Consider the following 12,793-nt stretch of genomic DNA (forward strand, 5'->3'; position numbering starts at 1 on the left):
GTCAAGACTTTTTTTAGTGTAAGAAAAGCCCACTTCTTTTAGTAGGCAACTTTATTAACAATAGAGAGTAACATTCTCCTTGTTAGTACAGATCGCAGTTCTCATGGAATTGCATAGGTTGTAGTAACAATGCATATTATCTCTTGACTTACAATGCCCTTCTGTATCACCATTCTGCTTAGTGGTAACTTTAAATGACTATCTCCAGACCGTTTCCTCAGATTTTGCAGACTACATTAAATCACCTACCAGCAGTGAAACCTGTTTTTGATGATTCTTCTTGACCCTGGCCATGCTGGAACAAATCTAATATCTATGGAAGGTTGCATTTGTCCCTCTTTGAGTAGAGACACCTCTTGATTCTATGATCTGGCAAAGGTAGCTAGCAAATTCAAATCGCTCCTTTGTCTGCCTGTCTGAGATATTCATTGATTTGTAAGAAAGCAGGTAAACTGATTTCAAAAGTGGCTTCCTCTGCAACTCCGTTTCATCTGTGTAGAAATGCTAATTTGCTGCCCTTTCTTGGGAATGTCCGATAGTACACTATGCAAGGCAGGTTTCTTTGTTTCAATTCTGCAGTAAGTACATATGAGCCAGAAACTAATATGCATTGCTACTAAAACCTATGTAATTCCATGAGAACTGCCATCTGTGCTAACAAACAAGGAGAATGTTACTCTTTATAGTTTATAAAGTTGTCTACTAAAAGACGTGGGCTTTTCTTACTCTAAAAAAGTCTTGACAAGTCGCTCTTTCAGCTGCTAACTGGAAGCACAAATTTTGTTCTTTGAAGTAATCTTTAGGGAAGATCACAACACATCTAATAATAATTAGATGCTCAATTTGATTAAAACAATTTTATTTTAAGAAGGCAGGTGTATTTAAAAGGATATAAAATTGCTAGAGCTCAGGAGTGTCTGGCAAAGAGGAGGCAGCAAGTGAGGTGGTTAGCGTTTGGTCAATGGCATAAACAATGATGAAATGTAAACCAGTACCGCCACCAACTGACAGGTGCACAGCCATGGTAGCAATAGAAGAAACAACTCCTGCTGATAGAGGTAGTAGATATTGAAGGCATGTGAAACTTTCATTTTATTGAAGCCCTCTAGCTTGTACAGTCCTGTTTTTTGGAAGAGCTGTCCAATTCTACATCCCTGTCTTTTTTTCCATTGGCCTGCAGCTGTTCCTTTTGCAAGTCCCTTTTCTCATTTCCCCATTAAAAGTAATTATTGAAAGTACTTCTGTCACCTTCCAGGCAATACATTCCTAATCTTGAGGAAATTATCTTAAATCTATATTTCCATTGGCTAACTGGAGAACAATTTCTTCCCATCAGTTCACAACCTATCCTATTTTGTATTCTAAAGAAAGCAATCCCAGCCCCTCTTTTTTTTTTCTTCAATTCTATGATTATTCTAGTAAATCTTTCTTCTACCTGGTCCAAGACCTTTCCAAAGTGGGGTGCCAAAAATTCAATACATACTTGTCACTCCAGCTGAGGTCCAAACAGCATTTGCAGTGCCCTAGCTTAACATACTTTTGTACTTGCTTTTGCCCAAATTTATAGACACTGAATATAGGGTTATGTTTGTATTGCTTGAAAAAATGTCATCTTTTATCAAGATGTTTTCATCTTGCACTCAAGCAGGCACTTCATAAGAATACATATTTAAGGGGCAAACCAACATTTACATAGCATGATAGGAGTGTTAATTGGTTGACAGTGGACTCTGGTAGAGGTCTTCCCATGGCAAATGTACCCAGTAATAATACTTTATAGTTAAAAGCTAGACTTTTTAACTTTTAAACCAGCCAGGTTGACTCCGATTAAGCAAGGAATGCTGTAAGAAATAAATCAGTAAATGAATGTTAAGAATTTCCTTTAATTGAAACAACTATAGTGCATGTGCACAAATTGTTGGTAGGGTTTAATGTGGTGCCCCCCGTGTACTGGGAGCTATATATATTAATATACAAGGTCTGTTCTTTGCAGACAGAACAGTCATTTGTTTCTACTCAGCAAAGTAGATGTAGTCATTCACTGGTTCATTTCTCAGACCAATGCGCTGAACAAAATTTTAAACCAGGCAGGTTGACACAACACAGTTGTTTCTACTCGAACAATCGACCAACTGGTAACTGTTGTATTATTTCTTATGGCAATACATTGCCTAATCTGAGTTAGCCTGGTTGGTTTAAAAGTTAACAAAACCTGGCTGTTAATTGTCAATCAGCATTGACAGATGCATTCTCCATGGCAACACCTGTACTTATCAGTTTGTCAACAAGTCTGCACTTTTTTTCTCTCACGCAGTATAAATGTTGATATTCACCTTGAATTTGTATTCTTGTGAACTGTCTAGGTGAGTGCAAAATGAAAAGCTTGTACAAAATGATTTTTTCAAAAATACTCAAATTCTGAACTGTCTAAACCTCAATGTGTCTTTCTGACAGTTCCATTTATATTGCCTGTTATTCATACCACCATGTTATTTCTAGAACAAATATCCCTGCATTTCAGATTATTTCAGTTCTATCATCAGTGTGCAGTTTTTGGAGTGCATGTCATTGTTGCATAGCTTCCTCTAACCAGAAATACACAATGGTGATACTCGTGTTTGGAAGAGGATTGACAGTTTAGAGCACATGGTTGAAATAATTCATTTGGTTTATAGGACCAGTAGGGTCAGTTTTATAAATCCAATAAAGCAAGCATCACAAACCCAAATTTTTTTCTTCCTCCTTTTTCCTCTGGTCTCTCCCTAACAACGCAAAAATATTTTAAACTAAATAGAATATGGCAGCTTTTAAAGTTGGTAATTCATTTCTAAACATCTAAGTGAATTACAAATTTCCAAATCACTGTCCAGCAGACTGAACACAAACATACAGGAAGACAAGCTACCATTGAACCATCAGATAAAGCACAACTGTTTTCAAGACAAATCAATGACCCCACAGATCTGATCGAAGTTGAGAAAATAAATAAAGTTGAACATCAAGAAACGATAAGTGAATTTGAACATGATGCAACGTCTAGAAGGTTTGCTCAAGAAATTGCAAATAAGTTACTAGATACAGGTATGAATTCTAAAACGCACACTTTGAATGTACCTTTCGTTCATTTAATTATGAACATCTGGAAGTGTAGTTTTTCTATTGAAGTTTATTTGGCTTTAAAATGTTTTAAAAATCCAGCTCAAAGTTTTTCATTTTTTTAAGACAGAACAGTGGATTCAATGCATTCTGACTCTTATACTGTTTTTTTTCCCCTTAACTTGTGGCTGAAATATTCTGTATTGTTTTGAATATAATAATGACGGTTTTAAAAATGCATTTGTGCTAGCAGATACAACTCTTACACCATTCATTTATGCTTTGGCTTTTTGATATTATTGTAGCAGCAAGTGTGAACCATTCTGTTTTTGACAAGAATTAGGAGTGGAATCTCTAAATTTAAAGATAGAATATAGAACACAGAACATTACAACGCAGTACAGGCCATTCGGCCCTCGATGTTGCACCAACCTGTGAAACCAGGCGACACTATTGCATCATCATCAATAAGTTTATCCAATGACCATTTAAATGGCTTTAATTTTGGCGAGTCTAATACTGTTATAGGCAGGGCGTTCCATTCCCTTACTACTGAGCAAAGAACCTACATCTGTCCTATATCTATCACCCCTCAATTTAAAGCTGTCCCCTCGTGCTAGCCATCACCATCTGTGGAAAAAGGATCTCTGTCCACCCTATCCAATCCTCTGATCATCTTGTATGTCTCTCTTCAGTCAACTCTCAAGCTTCTCTCTAACAAAAACAGGTTCCAGTCTTTCCTCATAAGACCTTCCTCCATACCAGGCCGTATCCTGGTAAATCTCTCCTGCACCCTTTCAGTACTTCATATAATGTACACACCAGAGTTTTGTACAGCTGCAATATGACCACATCTACCAATAAAAGCTAACACACCTTCCGCCTTCTTAACAACCCTATCAACCTGGGTTGAAGAATGTGGTGCTGGAACAGTACAGTTGGTTAGGCAGCATCTGAGGAGCAGGAGAATTGACTTTTGAGAATTAGCCCTTCATTAGGATGCTCCTGCTCCTTGGATACTGCCTGACTGGCTGTGTTTTTCCAGCACCACACTCTTCAACTCTGATCTCCAGCATCTGCTGTCCTCACTTTCTCCTGTCAACCTGAGTGGCATCATTTTAGGATCTCTCTGCTCATCCACATTACCAATGATCTTACCATTGGCCCAGTACTCTGTATTCCTGTTACTCCCTCCAAAGTGAATCACCTCATACTTTTCTGCATTAAACTCCATTTGCCACCTCTCAGCGTAGCTCTGTAGCTTATATATGTCTCTCTGCAACTTGCAACATCCTACCGCAACTCCACGGTCCTTAGTGTCATCCGCAAATTTAATAATCCATCCTTTAATGCCCTCATCAAGGTCATTTATAAAAATGACAAACAGACCATTAGTAACTGAGCTCCAAGATGAACATTTCCCATCAACCACCATCTTCTTACAACTGGCCAATTTCTGATCCAAGCTGCTAAATCACCCTCAGTCACATGCCTCTGTATTTTCTGCAATACCGTGGGGAACCTTATCAAACACTTTACTGAAATCCATATACACCACATAAACCGCTTTACCCTCATCCACCAGTTTGGTCAGCTTCTCAAAGAACTCAATAAGGTTTGTGAGGCCCGACCTACCCTTCACAAAACCGTGTTGACTATCTCTAATCAAATTATTATTTTCTAGATGATAAATCCTATCTCTCAAAATCCTTTCCAACACTTTACGCACAACCGAAGTAATGCTCACTGGTGTATAATTACTAGGATTGTCTCTACTCCCCTTCTTAAACAAGAGGACAACATTTGCTATCCTCCAGTCTTCTGGCACTATTCCTGTAGACAATGATGACATAAAGATCACAGTCTAAGGCTCTGCACTCTCCTCCCTAGCTTCCCAGAGAATCCTAGGATAAATCCCATCCAACCCATGGGACTTGTCTATTTTCATCCTTTCTCGAATTGCTAACATCTCCTCCTTATGAACCTCAATCCTACCTAGTCTTAATAGCCTGTATCTCAATATTCTCCTTGACAACATTATCTTTTTCCTGTGAGTACCAACAAAAAATATTCATTAAGCGCCTCGCCTATCTCCTTAGACTACAAAACACAACTTCGCACTACCGTCCTTGACTGGCTCTAATTTTACCCTTGTCATTCTTTTATCCCTGACATAGCTATAGAAAGCTTTAAGGTTTTCCTTGATTCTACCTGCCAAAGAGAGCCTTCAGGTATTTAATCTGCTATGTTCTGAAAGCACTTGCTGCACGAGTACTTATTGAGTTCTCTTCCTTCAGGGTAACCCTCGGGTGATATGATCTTGAATTTTAGGTCCTGCTGATATTATGAACAGAGTTGGGCAGGCATTGAAAATAGTAGAGACTTTTCTTCCCTGCACCACACCTTTCCTTATTTGTGCATATACAGTTGTACAACTTCCAAATTAAAAATGTTGGAAAGTTGGTGTTTCTGTTTTTTGAAATATCCTCTCCCTTTTCAACCTTTGTCAATTTGCTCTTTTAAAACTGTAAGTGTCTCTGGCTCTGCAGCTTCGAGAACATGCCTACTATCGTCATTTGGCAGTGTGGCAATTAATTAATTGACCACCTTGAGAAAAAAACAGAATGGCTGATTCCCACATGACCCATTGTGTAGCCTGACCACAAGAAAATCTCTTCCCTAATATTTCCATTTATCAAGAACCGTCAAAACTGAGTTAATGTGCGATTGTTTTGCAGGCGTGGTTGAAGATAAAAATCAAACAAGGCTTGGCTATGAAAATTTAGAATCCAGAAGAAATGCAGGTTCAGTATACTATAATTTTGCATTTGTAACTGCCAGGGTAGAGTTGCAATGATGAGTAAATGACAGTCATTTATTGAAAGTAGGTTGAAGTGTATGCTCCTTTTAAATCTGTAAGCTACTTGAAAGGTGTGGGCCCAAGTCCTATGATGGACTCGGGTGCCTAACCTAGGCTGCCACTTTATTTATTGGGGTAAATTACATTATCCATTACATGAGACATTAAATGTGAGAATCTGTCCCCTTAAGATTGAAATGAGGAAAATATTTCCTTTGGCTGTTAACCTTTGGAGTTATTGGACATAATTTACTAGTGAACTTAAAAGTTTCAGATGACTAGTAAGGAATTGGAATTGGGAACATGATGAACATGATTTTATTGAATGGTAGAGCAGTCAGAAGAGGCTGAATGACTGAGTCCATCTATTTTTTGAGTTCTTAAATCTTAACTCTAGGAATAGACACTCTGGCTGCTAGACTATCCAAGCTTGAGGCGGCCAGACCTGCTGGTTGCTATATTTCTAAATATTGATCTCCTAGATCATTATAGTTACTGGCCCATTGGGACTTAGTTGCAGTTCCTGAGAACAAATAGCAGAAAGAGTAACCCTTGAGCCTGCTTTGTTATACATAAGATTGTGGCTGATGTGTTTGTATTTTGAAATGGTGTATTTATAACCAACAATGACATTTGCCAATATAAAAATGGAATCTCTGTACAAACCCAATCCAAATCCACTGGTTAGTGGAATTCTAATTGTCACAGTTCATTTATTATGTCAGGAATATTGTCAGTTTTTTATTTTTAATCTCCTTGATTGCTAAACTTTATTTGCATTTTCTTTCCCCCCTCCCCCCAAAACTGCAGATGATGAGTATCAAAATCAAAAAGAGCTGGTGAATACATCGAAAGGGAAAGAAACTGCGGATTATAATGGAGATGAGGGCAATGTTGCAGAATTTGAGAATGACAAAGAAGCAGAACTTGCAAATGAGTTGACAGGTGTCTAGTTAAGTATTTTTATTTTGAAGAAAAGTGAAAAAACCCTCCTTCGATAATGTTTACATACAGGTAAAAACAAGGGCTGCAGATGCTGGAAACCAGATTCTAGATTAAAGTGGTACACAGTGGTTCAGGCAGCATCCGAGGAGCAGGAAAATTGATGTTTCGGGTAAAAGCCCTTCATCAGGATCAGTATGTTTACATACAGCAAATCCTCATTTTAAAGTTGTAGTTACATTCTAGAAGTGCAAGTTTTAAGTGAAACAACTTTAGGCAATTAACATTTCCTATTAAAAGCAATGCAAAAACTGTATTTAGGTTCTGTATCACCATATTAGAAAATGAAGTTTTGTAAATTAAAGGATTTTACATTGCTAAATTCCAATATTGGTAAATAAAACAACATTTTAAATAAAATATAAACAAAATATGCTAATCCTTTTTTCTAATTGCCTCCTGCTTGCTGCCAGTCCCCCACATCGTCTGCCAGCACCACATCTTCCCACTCTGTTATCCTCCCTCTCGCCACCCTATTTGTTTCCGAGTTGCTGACTCTGCATGCCGATCTTTCCATTCCCTTAGCTTCCCTCACAGTGAGCCTCTTGCTTCCTGTCTCCTGAGCCCTTAGTGAGTGGGGGTTGAGAAATGAATGATGAGGTAGGATGAGCAGTTTGGACACAGGGGATGTCATAAGCTGGAGAGGCAGCGAAAAGGAATGCCACCAACACCTGAGAAGGTGAAGGAGGGATAAAAGCCACAGATTTGTGGTTTGCAGTGAGATGGTGTTAGCAGCCATTGGGAAGCATAGCAAAAAGCAGCAAGAGTATGCCCTTTTGAATTGTGAGCTGCCATGTGCTAGAAGGGTCAAAAAGACTGATTCATAATGAACCAGTTGGGTCACGAGACTCTGTCAGATACTGCGTGAAAATTTATAACAAAACTGCTAAAGGTGACTAAGGGCCCTGTTAACTAATGTTGAAAATGGAATAACAAAGTGGGTTAACTTTAACTTACTATAAAAATCTTGAGTTAGGTAGGAACCTCATGCCTTTTCCTAGGCAATTCTTTATTAATATTGTTCTTGTTTGGCATTGAACCTTGTTCTCCTGTCACTAGTGACCTTTGTACTCTTGTTATGTACCAGAAACATTCATGATGCTGAAAGTTCATTTTCTGGCTAGTGTATAAAATGTCTTTATACAGCATACTTTTTAATATTTTGCCTCTTTTCCTGGATTTTCGCAATCAGTACACTGATTTCTGATTTCAGAATTGGTTTCTTAAGTTTCCAGTTATCCTAAGCCTCCAACTGGTGTCCTCGCTTTTCCTTTGTACAAATTAATATTTTCTAATATTGGTTTTGTCAGTTGCAGAGGAACCTCAATTATCCGAAGGACACAGGCAGGGAGTATTTCATTCGATTAACTGAATTTCAGATCATCAAATGCTGGATAACGTAGTTTAGCCAAGCATTGGGACCTTGCGATCTTGCTGGATAATTCAATATTCGGATAATTGAATGTCGGATAATCGAGGTTCCTCTGTCATGCCATTGATTGGTACAACTTTAAGTACTACATTTCCACTAACCAGACTCATGATTAATGCCAACATGATTATTTTGTTCAGATGCCACAGCCTTCTGAAGTGCACAGTTTCTTCCAGACTGAGATTGTGGATCCAATCCAATGAAACAAAACATAATTGCTTGACTGTTCATGCACTAGCGAAACCTTGGAGATATAATATCTTTTAGTAAAGCCTTTTCATAAGGTTCCACACAGGCCGTTGGAGAAAATGCAGAGGCATGGGATTAAGGGTGATTTAGCAGTTTGGATTAGAAACTGTTTTTCTGAAAGAAGGCAGCGAGTGGTGGTTGATGGGAATTATTCAGCCTGGAGTCTGGTTACTAGTGGTGTGCCACAAGGATCTGTTTTGGGATTACTGTTTGGCATTTTTATAAACTACTTAGACGCAGGCATAGGTGGATGGACTAGTAAATTTGCAGATAACACTAAAGTTGGTGGAGTAGTGGACAGTTTGGAAGAATGTTACAGGTTGTAGCGGGCTTCGCTAAACTGCAGAATTGGGCTGAGAGGTGGCAAATGGAGTTCAATGCAGCTAAATGTGAGTGATGCACTTTGGGAAGAATAACAGGAAGGCAGAGTACTGAGTCAATGGAAAGATTCTTGGTAGTGCAGAGGGATCTTGCAGTCCATGTACAAAGATCCCTGAAAATTGCCACCCAGGTTGATAGTGCTGTTAAGAAGGCATATGGTGTGTTAGGTTTCATTGGTAAAGGGATTTGAGTTCCAGAGCCGCAATACCTTGCTGCAACTATGCAAAATGCTAGTGCTGCTGCACTTGGAATATTGTGTACAGTTCTGATCGCCATATTTCGGGAAGGATGTGGAAGCATTGGAAAAGGTGCAGAGGAGATTTACCAGAATGTTGCCTGGTCTGAAGGGAAGGTCTTATGAGGAAAGGCTGAGAGACTTGGGTCTGTTCTCATTGGAAAGAAGAAGGCTAAGAGGGGATTTGATAGACATCTACAAGATGATCAGAGGATTAGATAGGGTAGACAGTGAAAGTCTTTTTCTGAGGATGGTGACATCAGCTTGTACGAGGGGGCATAACTACAAATTGAGGGATGATAGATTTAAGACAGATGTCAGAGACAGGTTCTTTACTCAAGAGTGGTAAGGGCATGGAATGCCCTACCTGCCAATGTAGTTAACTCAGCCACATTAGGGAGGTTAAACAATCCTTGGATAAGCACATGGATGGATGATGGGACAGTGTAGGGGGACGAGCTGAGAATAGTTCACAGGTTGGTGCAACATCAAGGGCTGAAGGGCCTGTTCTGTGCTGTATTGTTCTATGTTAAAATGCTCTGGATTCTGTGTTTGCCTCTTTGTTTCAGTTCCACTATGTTCCTGTTTCTTCTTAAAAGTACTGAAATGCACACTAGCAGTTAGCTAGAAGCATGTATAGCTTGATTAGAGATGCAGGACTGTGTAGCTTTGTACATCTAGTATAAGGTTAAATAATTCCTTCAGGTGCTGAAAATCAATCAATGTGTATGGTATGAACTGCGTAATAATAGACTTTGTCTTCTGAAAGCTAAATAATGACCTTCAAAGTGTACCCATTACCAGACATTGTAATACAAATTGGAATTTCATTTACAAAGGTCTCCCTTAATTTTGACTTGGCTGTCAACATGATTGTTTGTTTATAGTTCTAAATAATAGTTCTAACACTTTTTTTTTATTTTTGAATATTTAGAAAGACACAGTGAAGAAGCTGTGAACAGAATTCTTAAAACTGAAAATAATAACTTGGGATCAATGTTGTGAAGAAAACCTTGTGAAAATGGTTAACTGACTTTATCTCTTTGACCTTGCACATTTTTGGTTGACGATGCTTGAACTCATTTCTTTACAAATGATAGGGGCTTCAAATCAAAATAAAATGAACTGGAACTGATCATATGCAGTGTGCGTTCTATGAATAGTTGGGAAGTCAAGAGTGTAGGAGATTTTATGGTTTTGAACAAAATTTAGTAATAAACCTTTAAGCAGTTGTTTGAGAGTAATTCAGACTCTTGGTGAATGTTTGAGCAGACCAATATTGAAATTTGATGCTCTAAACCTTACTACATTCATTATCAAAATACTGGTATAATATGGTTTCATAATTTAGATATTAGCACCTTTTTATTTGCTTACAAGTATCAAGTTCATTATAATAGGAATCTATTTCAATGTAGATTTAAAGAATTTCTATCTTAGATATATCATCAATTATAAATCTTAAAGAGAATTATTTTTTAATCTGTTGGTGAAGTAGATTTCAAGGATAGGTCCATTGTTTAAAAAAGGTTCTGAAATACTTATAAGATATGGCCAATCTTTACGTGTATTTTTGTTGTGAAGTGCACCTCCTACTGTTGGATGTTTGCAGAAAAAAAACTATTGATTTTTTTTTTCTTGGTTGGATAGCTTTTTAAATTACTAAGATATGAAAATTTTAACTGTCCACGTAGCTGTCCCCATTACAAGCTTACAGTAAACATAATTGAATTTTTGCAAAAAAATCCGGTTTTGGCATCTTGAAGTGACGGTTGAAAACTGAGTTCAAGCTGCTTTCACTCATTATAGCTGTTTAATCTGCTTCACTGCAATATCAGGTCATGAGGATTCTGAGGTTGGGGTGCACATTCCTCTTTCTTTCCACTGAAAGATGAATTTTCCATCGTCTAAAATTAAAACACTACTTGAATAAGATTTATCTGTTGGGCCAAATTCTTTTAACAAAGAAGCAGATTATATTCCATTATTTTTTGTTTTAGCTATCTCAACAAGGGCAATCAGTTATGTGGCTTTGTTTTTAAAACAATGTATTCATGTTTCCGTTCATACATTTTTCTCATTTAAATTTTGAAATTAGCTTGGTAACTTTATCCTGATGAAACAATTTTACTTTTCCCTTTGTATTTTTATTTAAAGTGAATTTTCTACTTGGGAAATCTATTGCTGTGTTACAAAAGAAGGGCAGGAAGGAACCTCCTCTCACTTGGATTTGGTGCCTTTGTGAGCTTAGGAATGACATGGCTTTTTTAAAAAAGTTCCTGAAGTTATGAGAAGTCATTAAAATGATGTTGGCTTTACTGTTCTGTCAATAAATGTTTACTTGGTGAAGCTTGCTACTGTGCTAATATAAGTTATTTGCAAATTGGATTGTTGTTAATTCTATTTGATGGTAACAAAATTTTCATTCTTCTCTTACTGGTCATGTTTCCATTTTTTAAAAATAAGGTAACTTTAGTCTCGGCCACTAATTTATTTTCAGCTTTCAATAGCATTACATGATAAATTGCCATAGCTGTTGATTTTGTAGGTCCTGCCTAAGTAGTATGTACAAAGTTAAGAATCTCTTAACACCAGGTTATAATCCAACAGGTTTATTTGGAAGCACTAGCTTTCGGAGCGCTGCTCCTTCATCAGGTGACTATTTTTAACTTTGTACACCCCAGTCCAACACTGGCACCTCCATATCATGACCTGAGTAGTATGGTACTTTATCCTGCAGTTTGTTTGGAAGTTACCCAGTAAGAATTTTTTTTTTCTAGAGTTGATTGTGGATTAGTTTTTCAAAACCTCATTCATAGTTGTATTACCAAAATGTGTGAACAATCTTATTGCCTTGTATTTAATTAAATTCCAGATATTTATATTTGAAATGTTTTTGGGCATTTGGAATTGTATTAAAATTTGGTTTGGTTTTGATGTTAATAAATAACTTACAGATTTAATTATGTTTTTACATTTCATTTGAGCATTACACATTTAAAATTAAATTTTAAAGCTGTTAACTCTAATTTTAAATCCATTGAAATGGACTTATTTGATTATGCTTCGCACCAAATAAGATGAGAAGGAACCAGGAAAGTTCTGTCTTTCTGAGATGCATGTAGTTCTCAGAAACCAGAGAAGTAAAATAATAAATGTCTGTAGGTGAAAAAATCTTCAGCACCTAATATATAGTTGAAAAATGACTGTAGTTATTTGTGTGCAGTGACAGTCCAGTTGATGACCACCATTGGGATTATTCTAAATTCTGCAGAATACATACACCTACTTTGTCTGTTTATGGAAAATCAATAAATATCTAATGTGCGAAGTAAGCTCAATAACATGAGTTGAAGTGCCACCTATCTCCTTTAGCTACAGCTTCCTTCCATAGGTAATCTGTGATTTTCCAGAAATAAATGTGCTCTGCACACCCGTCATTTATCATTCATGTATAGGCAGTTAATTGAGATATTCTCTGGGAAATAATTGCTTGGTGGGACTTTACATTAGCATAACATTTGAATGAAAAACATTC

The 12,793-nt window shown here is 37.3% G+C and overlaps 1 protein-coding gene across 3 annotated transcripts in view; it reads left to right on the forward strand.

The window, feature by feature from the left end:
- Positions 1–12,218, forward strand: part of golm1 (golgi membrane protein 1) — a 32,607-nt gene extending 20,389 nt beyond the window's left edge. The window contains exons 5-8 of one of the 3 annotated variants that reach the window (XM_043713184.2): positions 2,871–3,081; positions 5,835–5,900; positions 6,767–6,908; positions 10,190–12,218. In XM_043713184.2, coding sequence (XP_043569119.1) covers positions 2,871–3,081; positions 5,835–5,900; positions 6,767–6,908; position 10,190 — 420 coding nt within the window. In that variant the 3' untranslated portion in view covers positions 10,191–12,218. The remainder of the gene's footprint in view (positions 1–2,870; positions 3,082–5,834; positions 5,901–6,766; positions 6,909–10,189) is intronic. The other 2 variants (XM_043713179.2, XM_043713178.2) reach the window with 2 other exon arrangements.
- Positions 12,219–12,793: the final 575 nt, after the last annotated feature.

The sequence above is a fragment of the Chiloscyllium plagiosum genome, unplaced genomic scaffold (genome assembly GCF_037043375.1).
Source record: "Chiloscyllium plagiosum isolate Xiang-an unplaced genomic scaffold, Cpla_swu_hap1 HiC_scaffold_2, whole genome shotgun sequence".
In the NCBI taxonomy this organism is placed as follows: domain Eukaryota; kingdom Metazoa; phylum Chordata; class Chondrichthyes; order Orectolobiformes; family Hemiscylliidae; genus Chiloscyllium; species Chiloscyllium plagiosum.